Source organism: Miniopterus schreibersii (genome assembly GCF_964146895.1).
Source record: "Miniopterus schreibersii genome assembly, chromosome: 10".
In the NCBI taxonomy this organism is placed as follows: Eukaryota; Metazoa; Chordata; class Mammalia; order Chiroptera; family Miniopteridae; genus Miniopterus; species Miniopterus schreibersii.
This window is the reverse complement of record NC_138110.1, coordinates 47,606,711-47,622,544: the sequence shown is the minus strand read 5'-3', so window position 1 is coordinate 47,622,544 and position 15,834 is coordinate 47,606,711. Positions and strand designations below refer to the sequence as shown.

The following is a 15,834-nucleotide window of genomic DNA, read 5'->3' as shown; positions in this document are numbered from 1 at the left end:
CTTCCCGCCTGCGGGACCGGGCCGGTCCCTGCGGGTCACACCGGCCGCAGTGACCGCGGAGGGGCCGGTCCGCGGTGTCCCTCCGCGGGCAGCCCAGGACTCGTGGCCCCGGAGCTGACACCCTGCTCCCACGTGAGGGGCCTGCCCGGAAATGACGCCGACTCAGGGAGACTGGGGGAAAAGATGCGGAGGCAGGCTGCCGGCCACCTGGTCTGAGTGCCCGGCCGGCCGCGGCCGGGGCGCCCGCTGTCCCCTGGGCTGCCCTTGGCTCCTGGCAGCCCGAGTCGGGGCTCCGTCCCTTACCACCAAGGGTCCCGCGTGGGCGACGTTAGGAAGTGAGGACGTGGTCCCCTAGCATCGCGCACCAGATCTAGGCGTCAAGCAGTTTGTTTTTGTTTTCTTTTTTTTTAAGAAAAAGGCTGAACGTGCTGCTTGAAGACCTTCCTTAAGCTTTTGGGTCCCTTTGAGCTCATTCAGGACCCACATTAAGAAAAACCAAAACACAGTAACATTTGACAGTTCATTATTTCTGCCGCACTCAAGTACTAATAAAGACAAAAGTGACTGTATCTGTTAGCAAAAGATTTCTGGCTGAGTTTGGTTTCTATATGAAAGTTTTGTTTTTTTGGAAGGTGAGAGACACACCAGAAAGTATTATACATATTAAAAGTAACTCTTGTGATTGGTTTATTGCAGGAGGTGAGGAGCCAAAAGGGCCTAATGCATATGGTATTGCTTCTTAGCACCCAAGACATCCCACATGGGGGCACCTACCCGTCTCCTCCCCCTCAGGGCATCCCGCTGCACAGCCCCCCTGTCATGTGCCATCAAGTCCCTTTCCTGAATTCCACTTCACCTGGGTACCACTCCTGAGCAGAAGTGACGGACAGCTTACAGGTGCACGTATGTATAGTGCATAAGTGAACATAAGCATCTTCAAAATTCATCATTTGAGAAGCAACGTATAGGTGAAGGCCGGCTGAGCTCCTCAAAGTGTAACCCTATCCAATCGTGAACGTATGCCTGGAGCGCAACCCGGGAGAAGTCTGCTCTTCTGTGTCACCCAGCACTCGGAGCATTTGCTTGCCTGTGTAGATGAGAAAGTGTCCAGCCACCTGGGCAGCGTGGGACAGGAACCGTAGCAGGCTCCTGCAACAGAAGGGACAAGGGCACGTGTCAGGCTTGGAGTTCTGAGCCAGTAAAGAACAGACAGAGTGGGAATTTTTCACAACCCCCATCCCCCAAACATGCTCTCAGAGTAGGCAATACTCACATTCCCCCATCTGCCTGGGCTGTTAACATACAGATTCAGACTCAGAAGGTCTGAGCAGGGCCTGGAACTCTGCATTCCTGGGAAGCTCCCAGGTGATGCTAATGACACTGACAGGGACCACCCTCCCACTAGCCACTTCCAAAGGTGGCCTGTTGTTCAGTAACTAGAAAGAGCTGAGCAGGTGGACTGCGCTCCTGGGAGTACACGGCCATGTGCTTATTCTGGTGGCCTTGGGAGTGTGGGGCTTGTTACTAAAATCACTCAAGTCCGGTGTGAGTGGGGAAGTCGGGCCGAAGGAGAGGCTTACAAAAACTGCAGCTGTAATTCTGTGACCCAGTTCGCTTAGGGCGGCTGGGACATTCCAACTCGACCCTGTTGTGGCATCTAAGTCCTAAGGCTAAGTCTGGAATTCATGTTATTTCAGACTAAAGCAGGAACTCTAACTCAAATTCTTATTCTCTACCAAGTTCAAAGCTAAAGGATTTCATTTCAGTTTTAAAGCTTGTCACTTCATAAGGACAGCCACATCTGGGGCTCAGCTGTGCCGGTCGGGACGGCCCTCTGCTCTCTTGGAGTTCCACAGCGAGGCCCTGTAGCTGTTTGTGGTGTCATCAGATCTATCAGATGGTAGGAATTACTGACAAGAAGGCTGAACTTGGGTGAGGTGAGGTTTACTTTATTATATTTTTCTAAATTATAATTCTCGTCTCACTTTAAAAGTCAAGCAATCAAGCTATTTTCTCCCATCTCAGCAAAAAGAGGAAGTTCCCCTGGGAGTCAGGATTTCAACACTAGGACAGTAACAGTTGTCTAGGAGTCAGCCACTGATAGCTCTAAGTGGGAAACAGAGGCCACGCAGAAGCCATCTCAGAGCTTCTGGAGACCCATCAGAGGAGCACAGTCTCATTTCCAAAGCATTTCCCCTCCTGTACTCTGGGAAAATCCGAGCAGTCCTTATAGGACAGTGGAGGGAAGGCTCCTCAGAGAAGCAGGCAGGACCCTGCCCAGAGGGACTGTGCAGACGGCGCTGGCACCAGCAGTTGCAACCTCTTTAGACCGGCTCCAAAGACCTTCTGCCACTGTCAGTGTCTCCTTCCACCCACCCCTTCACAGAGCATTAGTGCTGTGGAGGATCAGTGGCCGACTTACTGGCGGGATAGATACAGGTGTATTCAGAGCCTCTGCAAACCACGAGCAACTTGGAAGCAACCTTCTCATTTAAAAGATGATGAAACAGCCCGACCAGTTTGGCTCAGTGGTTAGAGTGTCGGCCCACGGACTGAAGGGTCCCGGGTTCGACTCTGGCCAAGGGCTCATACTTCGGTCACAGGCTCGATCCCTGGCCCGGTCGGGGTGGGGTGCTGGAGGCAACCAATCGATGTGTCTCTCTCACATTGCTGTCTGTCTGTCTGTCTGTCTGTCTCCCCCCGCCCCCCCAACCTTCCACTCTCTCTGAAAAGCAATGGAAAAAAAAATCCTTGTGTGAGGATTTAAAAAAAAAAGATGATGAAACAGGCTCAGAGAAATTAAGTAACCTGTTAAAGGTCACACAGCTGGTTGCTCAGAGATAAGGCTGAGAGAAACTGTAGGTGTGTTCCTCTCAGTCCAGGACTCAGTGGCAGGGTGTCCATCCTGATTACACCCAAGGAGTGTTTCTGGTGAACATACAGAATTTGTTCAAATCGGTTGGGGTATGGATCGGGGACCTGTCTTCCATCTTCCACAGGCTCCCTGTAACACCATGCAGCCAGCCCGGCCCCAGTCACGTTCCCACGCCACCTTACCACTAGCTGCATGTTAGCAGTAATACAGAAATACATGCAAACAAGTATTTATCCAGGGTGGGTGGTCACTCGGTGCAGACCAGGTCAGAATCCCCATGGCTCTGGTTTTAGCTGTCACTGCTTAGAATTAAGGTTTAGAAATGTACAGCTCTAGTTTTTAAAAGAAATTTGGTTCTTCTTTACATTTATTAAATTTTTGTTTCCATTAAAGTATTTAATGGTCTTTGGAGAAAAAAAGTATATTTTGGAATTAAGACTTTGTTTTCTGAAATAAGTCTGGCATAGGAGTTAAACTGCTGTATGACTATGTGAATTAGAGTGAAAACTTCAACAGCTACCGGTCAGGCCAGGGTGCAGAGGAGCAAGCTGGGGACAGGCTGCCTGGGGACGGGGTATGTGGACCGAGCCATGTGCAGTTTCCAGACCCCTCAGTTGACCACGAAGTCTGTTACCTCATCAGGGCCTTGAGCCCTGTACACCGAAAGTCGTAGGACACCGAGTACATCTCATACATGGTGGCCTTCACGTTGAGGCAGCCGATGACATCCTTGGGACTCAGCTTGTACAAGTCGAAGGTGACTCTTGCTATTCCTGATTTCTTTGGTGGCTGGCGAGCGGTGACGTAGTTAGTACCCTAGAATAGTAAGGGAGGAAGGACCTATGACACGCACGTCCTGCAATCCTGGTTTTACGTGCTAGTTTCCACCCTGTCGGTTTAAAATCTGTGAGTGAATAAGTTGCTAATTATTTGAGGAATGTTTCTGAGCAGAGCAATATGCTTATATGGCTACCATGTCCAAGCCCATAGGAAAGTATCCTCTCTTAATCTACGCTGAGTCGAGTGACTCCGGGTGACTGGGATTCAGCTGTGGGGCCTGGTGTCAGGCACAGCGGTGGAGGAATGGTTGTGCTGCTGACACGTGGTGTTGAGAGGCTCTCACAGTCGTCGCTGAGGGTGACCGTGGTTATCGGATTGACTCGGACGGTCTCATGACCATGACACCGTCTGTTTAAAGAGAAGCAGGCAGCATTATTTCCGTTTTATAAGAGGCTTCTGGGCAGTTTTAGAATCACACGGCCACACTAGGGGGCAGCGTGAGCACTCTCCTAGGGCGCCCCCTATCTTCTAGTAACTGCCCTGAATGAAAGCTGACTTCCTGTGGACACGGAAAACTGCTTGGTTACAGCATCCACTCTCAGTCTACCTGAAACATCACAGACCCTTCAGGTTAGAGGGAGAAAGTGTTTATAAACAGCGCTGCAATATAATCTTCCCCACCAAGAACTTTGAAAAAAACACACAAGAGATCAGAGCTGTCCCAGGCCCAGGGGCTACTCTTCCTATGGGTTTGCCCCTCACATGGATCTTGCAGTGTTTAGGTTTCAAATGTACATAAGTCAGTAAGAGTAACCAAGTCTCATGATCCTCTGGGGTTGGGAGTAGTTGAGGCTATGACTGTGCAATTCATAATGACAATAATCTAGTGTATTTGAAGTTAAAACAAATTCTTGTTGAAGTACTTGAACCCTTCTTGCTGGAACCACGCTCCCCCTCCCCCAGAACATACCCAGTGAGAGATTCTGGTTGTTGCCCAGTGTTTCAGGCACAAGAGGTCCTGCAGCTTCTTCACTTTAGGGGGTGCAAACTCTCCATCATTTAGGAATCGTTTTTAAAAGTCAAGATTACAGAATCAAAAGGGGTTTTCACCTCTAATCCTGCCACGACTCTTTTATTGCCTCCTGCTCCTTCCTGCTGTAGGGGAGTTTTTATCTTACTTTCCCTAAATGTCTTCCTTAAGTCTTGGCCTTAAATCAAATCAAGACGTGCTCACAAAGCTAACCCACTTGCGCTCTAACACGGGGCACGTGGAGTCCAGTGCTGCTGACCACGGAAGAAGGAAATGACCGCCTCCGGGCCTCTTCCCGAAGGGGCTTCAAGAAGCGACTTCCTCACAGGCTGCAAGGCGTTTACACTGAAGAAGGGAGACCCCTGGCGGCTATTTCTCGGCTGGCTGTTCTTGTCCAAGTCGAAGAAAATTGGCCTCATTGTAAGAACACCTCCAAGTGGGGTAGGATCTGTAACTGGCTGTGAGGGGCACATTTCCACCCCGAGGGAAGAGGGCTGAAAAGTGAAAGTCAAGAGAAGGCTCCAACCCAAACTCACCCGCCGCCCAGGCCACTACTAGACTGAGGCTGCTTCAGGCCTCTCCCTGAACCATCAGATCGCAGACTTCTTATTTGTATTCAATACACCCCATCACCGCCCATACTCTGGCTTGGCACCCCAGCACCTACCCACGCCGGGGGCTTATATATGTCACATGTTAACCAAGTCCCCCTAGTAACTGAGTGACCCCATGGGAGATCATGGGGTCTTGGAAAATCCACTGGCATGATCGGCTGCTCTAAAGGTACTTTACTTTAAACCGTATGCTTTTTATAATTTGTCTGAAGTTTCCTTCTTCCACTTAGAAAAATTACGAAGTATTTTACATGTGTAGGAGTGGGCATACAATATGTGTAAAAACAGGGACTAGTAAGATGGTGCGTGAGCCCACTCTACATGAAACAGAACATCATCACCTTATGCGCCTCCCCCAATCATTCCTCCACTTTCCCAAGAGAAAATTATCTAAGCTGTGCAACGTTCTCTTACTTATTAAAATTTAAAAAGTATCTTAAACATTATGTAGCTAATTATATATATATGTACATATATATTTATATAAGTTATCTATAAATGGTTAAATGAAGAGGTTCTCAAAATGTAATCTGGAGACACCTGGGGGGTCCTGAGACCCTTTCAGGGGATTGAGAGGCTACAACTATTTTTATAATAAATGTTAAGATGCAACTTGCCCTTTCGTTCCCATTCTCTCACAAGAAGTGGCATTCTCCACTGTACATTTGGGAAACCTGCCTAACCCAGTGAATCAGTTTTCTAAATGACCAATGCATGATGTTAAAAATCTGAGGATTTCCCTTTCTTGAAGGTCATTTAGACATATGAAAAGATGTTTCCATATTTGCTTTACATTTTTAGTAGAAGGGTTTTCCAAGATATATAATATATAGTTTTCCCAGAAATAGAAAACTTGATTCTATCTCTTAACTTTTCTAAATCACTGTAGCCACACCTCCACCCACACACCCCTACCTAATTTCATTGGCTCTGTTAGCTTGCTGGCCTCCCAAGGACAGAGACAGTGAATGGTCACCAGGTCATACCTACAGGCTTGAATAGGATCTGTGGCTGCTCACTGCCCGAAGCCCGTCCCTCGGAATTATTTGCTTTACATCAAATAACCCAAGCTTGCAAAGATGCTGTATTTCCTAGAAATACTTATAAGAGTCCCTCTGAGGGCAGGAGATCCAGGTATTAGGTGACTATTAAGGACATATTTAAAAAGTGGGCACGTCAATGCCAAAGTAGGGAATTCCCTTTTGTAGGTAAAAAGTCCGCCCAGCAGCTGTTCGGGTAACAGTGGGTTTGCTTACCGGTGTCCACTTCTGTCCTTTTTCCAAGATCATGAAATGTGTGTTATCTGCTAGGGTCTGAAAAAACTCTTCTGTGTCCACCACGGTGCCGTCTTCCTCCAGCACCAAAGTGACCAGCCCGCTGGTGATAAGTAGGGCGTCCAGGGTCTAGGTTGTTAACACATCAGAGACACAGGATGAAGCAGGGGATTCCATTTCGATCATGCACAGCCATTGATTACATTATATTTTCAGAAGAGCTGGCTGATTTTGATACAATGTTAATGGGTCAAGATATACCCTACTTGGTGTCTATGGTTCAGTCTTGGCTTTGGAAAAAGAGAAGCTAAGGTTTTAAGGGACCTATCCTCTTCAGAGATTTCAATGACATGAGAAGAATGATTACATTTCATAAATATTTACCGTTTCTAAAATTACCCGCTTATTTGGACAAATAAAAAGAACAATCCTGCACATGTGATATTTAAGGAGCCTGAGTCTCGTGTGGCAAGTCTGAAGTTCTCTCTTGGTCAGAGCCTGCATGCTGGATGCTCACTTCTCACTTGCACGGGCGGCTGGGTCTAGGTTGTGCCTCCGTGCAAACCTTCCTTATTTGGTGATCTAGGACACTTGGATTAAGGACTATTCTTCCCTGGCTTTTATAACAAAAAAACAGATTTCCAAAGTCTGCTGCTTCCCTATATTCTCTCTTGTCAAGTAAATAAAGCTACAGTATCAACTGAGGACTGTTTCTAAGGCCTTTGTCTCTGTGCCTAAATCTCATATGGTACAAAGACGCAATAATGTTTCCTTTCGTTCTTTCCCTTAGAAATGGTCTCCCTTAGACTCTTCAAGGCCAAGACACCGACATTTCTGTCTCTGCCCTGGCTTAGCGCCCAAGACCCCGAGCCTTCTGGGAACGGGTGGGGAGCCCTGCGCGGGGCTACCTTGCTGAGCAGCTCCTTCAGGTTGCTGGCCATCACCCCCCGCCGGCTGCTCCGGCTGTGGTTCGAGACTCGGAAGGGCCGGGCGGCAGGCATCAGGGGAGTGAGCAGGACTCTCTTAGTCTGTGATCCCATAAATGTCAGGGGCCTGGAAATAGAGAAGAACATTTAAAAATATATTTGACATTACTTTTTAAGAAGAGTCTCTAGCCCAGCCAGCGTGGCTCAGTGGTTGAGCATTAACCTAGGATTCAGGAGGTCACAGTTTGATTCCCGGTCAGGGCACATGCCCGGGTTGCGGCCTCGATCCCCAGTCGGGGGCGTGCAGGAGGCGGCTGATCAGTGACTCTCTCATCACTGATGTTTCTCTCCCTCTCCCTTCCTCTCTCTGAAATCAATAAAAACATTAAAAAAAAAGAAAAAAAAGTCTCTAAAGAGAGGTTTGAAGTACACACAAGTCAAACAACTTTAATATTTCCACCTAAAAAAAAGAAATCCAATGGTTGGAAATTATGAAAAATTATGTATCACTATCTATCTATGTATCTCCCAATATCCAAGGAATAAAAAATAATAATACATAAAATGAAAAACATAACCATCATTACACCAGAACATTCAAAGTCCTTGCAGTGCAACATCCTAATTTAAATCTAGAACTCTGATTAAAAGTGAATTTCTTGCTGAAAGTAATTGTAAAAACAAACAAAACAAAACAAAGTCCTTGCAGTAACTAGTTGAGAAAGAATGATAAAGTCATAAAAGAATTATATTCTGCAAATGTGGGTTTTAGAGCTGAAAAATATAAGAAAATGGTTTCTAGGGGACATGGAGTGCCTAAGCTGAGATTAAAAATTACACACACACACACACACACAACTAGTTCTATATTTGTACAATAATAAGACCAGAAATCGATAAGCCAGCTATGGATTGCTACAGCAATAAACCAATGTTTTAGAATTAAGCTGGAGCAATGAGGAACAACAGGCCACCATAATAACTGGGTGGGATGACAGGAAGGGGCAGGACTTGGGACAGTTTGTCACATGACACTTGTAAGTACTTTCCACATTTATCAAACAATTAATTCAAGTTTTCTCTATAAGAAAGGGCTAACATGGAGAAAGAACAGAACAGTAGCGACCCAAATCAAGACTTAATTTTTCTGAGGAAAAAAATCCCCAACCCGTGGTTATTAAAGTTTAGTTACCTAGCAACTACAAAAAAGTAATAAAATGGATAAACGAGAAATAGCTGATAAGGCGCTTACTACTTTAGCAGGTATTTAACAAACACACGTTTTGTTTTATAAATATTAACGCACCTAACCCTCGGAAAACTCTGTGATAGTCCCAGTTTTCTCAGTTTACAGATGAAGAGAACCACAGCCAGTGGGCTCCAGAGCTGAGGCTCTGCCCCCGGCACCTGTTCTTTGCTTCATAACGGGATCTAGTTACTAGTTACTAACTAAAGAATCAGAAAAGTTTGCCTCTTAGTGAACATATGAAGCTTTAGATGATAATTGATGACATGCAAAACCACCTCTGATACAGCACCGCATGCTTATAAGCCAACATGCAAGAGGTTCTTTAAACCTAACTCCGTAAGAGGAAACAGACGTGCCTTGCTCGTAGCGCTAGAAGGGGTTCAGTCTCTGTAGAGACCAGTCTGGCAACGTGTAAAGAGTTTTCACCCAAGATCGTAGACTTTTTTATACTAGAAATATATTCATAAAGAAATTATTCAAAAGAATATAAACAGAAGTTAGGTCTTTGTAAAGTACTATATGATTGTCTAACCACAATGCTGTACATCTGGAACCAATATCAAATAATACTGAAAATAAACTATAATTGAAAAATTAAAATTTAAAAATTAGTAATGTTTCAGGCAGCTCTTGCTTCATGCTGGGTGCTGTGATAAGGGACATGTGACCTCATTTGAACCCCTGGCCCCCAAGACACGAGCAGCTGTACCGGCACTGTTCCCACACCCAGAGCAGCACCCACCTACTTCAGGTGCTCACACAGTTGTTGACAATCTGGACAAATACTTGCACAGTGAGATTCCAGAGAATGACACAAAGGACAACCTTGTAGAAGATACAAAGTAAGGACTGGGCCGCTTTCTGACACAACAGTTTGTTTAGATTAACCCAACGAAGGCTAATAATCTAGAGAACACCTGAAGCACTTGCACATGCCTATCACCTAGGATTTAGCACTTTATTTCTACACACACACACACTGACATTTATTACCTATGCTTTATTTTCCCAACTAGATTGGAGTTTCCTTATGAACAAGGGCTTCTTTGTAGTATCTCCCATGCTGCCTAGTTTAGTGCTAGGCATCGAACTTTTACACACTATGTTGTCTAAGTTGAAGTTCTATAAATGAAAATTCAATGACTCACCAAGTAATTTGCTACATGAACAACTGACTGTATCATAATGAACCAGCTCTCAAACACTGTCAGGTTAAGTTCAGGCTACCAGCAGTTTCAGGAGGGGCCCCTAAGAGTGAGTGTCTGTGCCTCACCCTTATGGCCTCATCAACAAATTGGCATTCTGGAAACAGATCTGGATCTTTAAGCAAGTATTTGGCCTGAAATATATTCAGCCAGCATCACATTCGTGCCTCATCAGTGCTCGTTATCTGAGCACTCGCTACGGCCAGCGATGTGCTGGCTCTTTATACATATTAACTAATTATCGTCACAACCGTGCAAGGAAAGTATTACCCACATCTTAGATGAGAAAACTGAGGCTCAGAGTGGCTTCTCAAGGACACCCAGTTAAAAAGGAAAGGAAAGGAGGTGGGATGTTGTCTCTCTGAACTTCAAAACCTCCATCAGCAAACATCAGTCGGGAGCGTTCCAAGGGAGAGCTGCTTTATGGCTGAAAGGACGACAGGTTCTCAGTTCACAGCCTCAGCTCCTTTCCTTTAGAGCAAACTTTAGAGGGTCCCTGCAAACTTGGTTTCCGGGGAGGCCACCGCCAGGGGACACGCCAGGTCAGTGGTCTCCAGTGCAGGCTCCCCGTCGGAATGACAGAGACCCCTGAGTAAGTCAGCGCCTGGACCCACGCAGCAGTGGGACTGGCATCAGCCTCTAAACGTTTGCCCTGATTCTCAGGAGTTAAACCAGGTTCCTCGGTTACACAACACGATGAACCACAAGCCCACATGCTGCTGAGCTGATGCTACAAAGGCTTTGCTCAGTCTCCTCCCTGGCGACCCAGCGGACAGGCAGAGAGGATTGTCCATGTCATGCTTTACATTTAGAACCTGGCTTTGTTCTCAACCTAAACATGGCATCTGGGCAGTATCTTCCCCAGCCTTACGGAGTCACTCTGCGCCAAGCACTGTATACCTGAGCACATTGCCCAATAACTCCACAGGACAAGGATTACAGATGAGGAAAACTGAGGCTCAGGACATTAAGAAATTAATAAGGTCAGAGTTAGCAAGCGCTAGCACAGGGGTTCCAATCCAGCCCCTGCTTTCCCACCAGGGTGAGAGCCCTACCAGGCGCAAAGCCTCCTATAGCAGAGGGCAACCCTGGACCCTCACCGGCAACAGCTTCTCCTCCCCCAAAGTGGGAAGTCATTGCCATTGCCCAGGAGGCCTTCTAGAATCTATGCCAACTGAGACCAGGGTCTGTCTGTAATTTTTTACTTCCCCTCAGCACCTCGCCCCCTGTTGGCACATGACCCAGTCACTGAGTAAAAGATAGGCTGGTGCAAGATCAAAGAAATGGGAGAACAGAGTTCATGTCTTGGAATGTTAGGTCCAGGCCCTGGTGGCCTATGGCACACCTTGTGGGCACAAACAGCTGTGACCTAGTTGTCCTGGTCCACAGCTCCCCATTGGACACCTATGCTCACACCGTGGTAAGCACCAGTGCTCCAGTGACCTAGCCCAGCTGAGCACACAAGGCTCTTATTGTCCTGTAACTTCTGACAAGACGAGAGCTGGCAGTCATCTCTGGTCCTCCCTCTTCACATTGCCCTCAACACAGTCACTCTTGATTTTAAAAAGGCATACAGTCTATTGTTTTTCTCGCCAGTTACACAAGAACTGGGTCACTAGAGCACACGTAAGAAAATTCTGAAGACATGAAAATTAAATTCTGCCCTTCTTTTCAAGGAACAGGAGGCGTGATTTGATGTGCCAAATTATATAAAATCAAGACTGTCTTATATACCACATAAAAAGGGGTTAAATGAAAATTTACCCACACGAAACCTATTTAACAAACATGAAGAGTACTTACTCAGCTAAATGAACAGCAGGGTTAACCAGTTAGCTACATGAGCAAAGCAATACAGGGCGGGGCAAACGTAGGTTCACAGCTGTATGGGAAGCATAGAATTTCTTCTTGTGTTATAGTTTATTATTGTATTATTTTCCATACAACTATAATCTTACTTTTACCCCACCCTGTATATTAATCTAACTTGTTTTTGGTTTTCTTAGTAGAATAATTTATGTCACTGGCCATTAGCACAATGCCTAAAATGTGTTGCTACCTCCCCCTCAATTTCTTAATATATCGATGTTGAAACAGGAGCACTGAGAGCATTTGAATTCTGCGTTTAGACACACACGTCAGTCACCTCGAACTTCTGGGAAAGTGCAGACAATCATATGAAGCAGGAAGGGAAACAGCTCACTAAAAGGAAAAATACGAGGAAATTCGCTTTGCTGTTCACGGAAATAGATTGTTTCGGGGAAATCAAGATGATAAATCAGACTTCATAGAATTGATCGTGAAAACTGTGAAGGGACATCTCTTTCAGAAGTGAGGGAAACAGTGTCTTTGGATTTGTCCTCAAGGGGACCGAGGAGTCCTCAACTTATAAAAGTGTGCTAAATAAAGCAACAGCCACAGACTGACAGTGGACATGAACTTTACTCCAGTAAAACACAGCTAACCCCCACAGGCCACAAGAAAACGTCTTTGTGTGGCACCCTCTGGGTTGATGTTTACTCTGACAGTGCTGGAGCGGGCAGGCCCAGGGACAAGGCTTCTCTCACCAGGGAGAGGAGCATTTTGCTCTCAGCAGTGATGAGGGGATTCCTCAAGGCCGGGTAAGATACTGCCCAGGAACTATTCAGAGTGAAGCCGTGACTGAGGGAACCCCGCATTTCATTGCTAGGTGGAAAAAGAGGAACCCGTATGAAGTAATAAAGCACAGACAGGGGTAGGATAGAAGTCCACTGAGCACTATCGCCAAAGCCAAGAGCGACAACGAGAACGTTAAGAAGGGAAATATGGACGGCAAATACGGGAACGCAGAGAAGTAAGACGGCTTGGCGAGGTATTCGTGAGCCTTGGCGAGGTCTCCACGAGTGGAGGGAATTTGCCTGTAGGAAACTCAGCTCCCTGCTCATATCCCTAAGACTATTGTAGTAACAATTTGTACTGAAATGGCAGCTGGACACAACCTAGAGTTCCTTGTTCAAGAAAAGGAAAGATGTACTAAGCAGCTACAAAAGCAGCTATTCTGCACAAGATACAATACATCAGCTTTATAAGAACTTCAGAGTTGGCACGGATGTCGTCACTGCCAGGACACAGACAGGGCAGGCTTTGTCTGGGCCGGCACACCCCTGCGGACACCCCTGCCCTCCAGAGTGTGCTGAGGGACTTCAGGCCCCTTCACTGTGGCTGGGGCCTTTAGTGCTTACAGACGATTAATGAACTAAGGACTGGCTTAAGAACAGATAATTGCTTACAGGGAGTTGATCTTTTAAAAAGATGGGATTAAGTGACTTCCTCGGCAAAATGCAGCTATTTACTGATAAAAGAGAGAGTTGGGCATATTCCACCGGCTGGTTTACGTGAAGGAGCACCGAGAGGAGACAGAAGTCTTGCCAGACTATAATTACAAGTCACCTGGCTCACATGGCTCTTTCGCCGGGACACGGTTTTACAGAAAGGCCAGGAAGAAAAGCGTGTTCCCTTCAACAAGTATTACAGATTGTTCTCTTCCTGTTCAGTTTGGAAGCAGGTAGATTTCAAAGAATTATAGAAGCTCGGTTTGGAAGTACGTAGGTTTCAAAGAACCTCGACAACAGTGTGTCCCAACAGACAGCCCATCAAACGGAGAGCCTGCCAAGCTCGGAAGGAACGTTTCAGAAGATAAGGTATTTCCTTATGCTTTGATTTGCCAATATTGCATAAGCCAGTTGCTTCTACCACACGCTTGACCCCGTGGAAACCTCACACAGATACATTTTGGATGTGGGGACACTGCTGTAGGGGTCAGGTGCCAGGGCAGGGTCAGCCTGAATTCTGCAGGGGTTGCCTCCTCCTGCTCCAGGCAATGCCAGCAAGGAGTCGGTGCCCTCTCACCCAGCCCCAAAACTCAGCCCCCCAGCTGCTCCGCGCTCTGAGGAACTTGGAGAGTGGGTGTTTGGATGTTCGGGGAAGAAAAGTTTGGAATGTGCGCTCCAAACTGTTCACAGTTGTTACGTCTGGGGGGGTGTGTGTGGGGAGGGGGGCTCTGGAAAGGGAAGGGAAACAGGAAGGAAACCAGGGGCCTTACCTTTATGCTTAAACTGTATTAGGAAAGACGCATGAATCAAGTTTGTTTCTCACCTTCCCGGGGGGCCACCACTTGACTTCCACTTTTTTTTGTTTTTGTTTGATTTAAAGGAGAAAAAGCGCGTGCAGTGCAGACGCCCCCCCCCCCCCCCATGCTGGGAGCTATTCTAACCTGGAGCACCGCAGCCCCTCCGAGGGCCCAGGTCAGAGCCTACAGCTCGCGCTGGGCTTGCGAGGCGTCCCCCTCCCCGCAAATGGGATCCGGCGTCTCTGAAAACTTTCAAAGTTCTCAAGGGTGTCTCCACCCTCTTTGCATTTTTAAAATATATTTTTAAAATCCTCACCCAAGGATATTTTCCCCATTGCCTTTTAGAGACAGAGACAGACGCCTCGGCTGGTGGCCTCCCTACCCGGCCTGGCGCCCCGCCAGCCACGCAGGTGAGTGGGGGCTGGATTCGAACCCGGGGCCCTGCGGTCCCGGGGCAGCCGCTCCGCCCCCTGGGCCAGGCCGGCCGCGCGCTCCCGTCTCTGAAACAGTTTGAAGATGCGCAGGGAACACGGTCTCTCCCCGAGGTTTCTAGTCGCCGCCACGCAAGCCTTCCGAGTTCATCCACAGGCGGGTCGGCGGGAGCGGCGCGCGGCAGGCGAGACGGGGAGCGCGGCCGGGTGTCCGCCGCTCGGGGGCCCCGCCTTCCGCTCGCGCAGCGTCGCCACCTTCGGGGGCAGAACAGGGGGCGGGCTCCCCCCAAACTCGCCCGTAAAGCCCGGGTGGGCTCAGCGGGCCGGGGCCAGGCGGCGTCAGCCAGCCCCAGGGGTGCGCCTGGCCCCCCAGGCCGCGAGCGCCCTCGCCAGCGCTGCGCCCCGCGCCCCAGCGCCCGCGGTGCCCCGGCGACCCCGAGAAGCCCGTCCCCACGCACCACGGAAGGCTCGCCCTGGGCCCCCGGGACGGCGCCCTCATCTCGGTCCGCGGCTGAGGCGAGGGATGCGGCCGCTCCCCGCTCCCCGCCGTCACCTGCTCGGCCGCCGCCCGCGCGCCCCGGGCGCCCCACACCTGGCCCGCGCGCCCCGGGCGCCCCACACCTGGCCCGCGCGCCCCGGGGCCGGGGGAGGAGACGCGCGGCCGCTCGGGCGCTGCCTCCCGGCGGGCGGGGCGGGGGCGGCGGGGGCGGCGGGGGCGCGGGAGCCCGGGCCGCGGGGAGCCCCGGGGTGCCTGGCGCCCGGCGAGCAGGGGAGAGGGGTCGCGGAGGGGGTGGGGGCTCACGGGGTGCCGGGCGCGGGAGGGTGCGGGGCGCGCCGAACGCGGGGTACGCGGGGCGCCGGGCGTGGCGCTGAGCCCGGTGAGCGCGGAACTCGCCTGATGAGGGCTCCCGCGTAGTCCCGGGCCATCTCCATGCTGCGGGTCCCCTAAAAGGCGCCGCCGCTACCCGCGCGCCGCCGCTTTAAGCGCTGCCCGGCCCCGCCCCGCCCCGCCCCGCGCCGCGAGGACCTTGGCCGTGGGCTCGCCTCCGAAGGTCGCGGCTTCGCGTCCCGGGAGCGCGCCGGGGTCCGCAGCCCTTCGGGCGCCCTCGCGGGCGCTGCAGAGAACGGCACGGAAGACCCTGGCTCCCCCGAGGCTCCGCGGGTCGCTGCTAGACGCGTGCCAGCCTGTTTGCCTCGCCCCTCTCCAGGCCCGGGCTGGGCACGGCCTCGCGGGCCGCGGGAAGTGGCCGTGGCGGTGGGAAGGTGGATGCGCTGCTTGAGCCCCGGCCGCAGGTGGGCAGAGCGAGGCCGGGACGTGCGCATTGGAGACCCGGCGGCGCGG

The 15,834-nt window shown here is 49.6% G+C and overlaps 1 protein-coding gene across 3 annotated transcripts; it reads right to left on the bottom strand.

Moving 5' to 3' along the window:
* Positions 1–409: 409 nt before the first annotated feature.
* CIDEA (cell death inducing DFFA like effector a) lies at positions 410–15,496 on the bottom strand. Of its 3 annotated transcripts, none has more exons than XM_081148170.1 (5): positions 15,388–15,496; positions 7,482–7,626; positions 6,556–6,702; positions 3,510–3,691; positions 410–1,149 (listed from the first exon to the last, which is right to left on the bottom strand). In XM_081148170.1, exons 1-5 carry the CDS (start codon positions 15,423–15,425, stop codon positions 1,002–1,004), a joined length of 660 nt encoding a protein of 219 aa, XP_081004296.1. In that variant the 5' UTR covers positions 15,426–15,496; the 3' UTR covers positions 410–1,001. The 3 variants fall into 3 exon arrangements, with proteins under 3 accessions (XP_081004296.1, XP_081004295.1, XP_081004297.1); XM_081148169.1 differs by lacking the exon at positions 15,388–15,496 and adding an exon at positions 14,951–15,065 and having other exon boundaries at positions 507–1,149; XM_081148171.1 differs by lacking the exon at positions 15,388–15,496 and adding an exon at positions 14,378–14,898 and having other exon boundaries at positions 507–1,149.
* Positions 15,497–15,834: the final 338 nt, after the last annotated feature.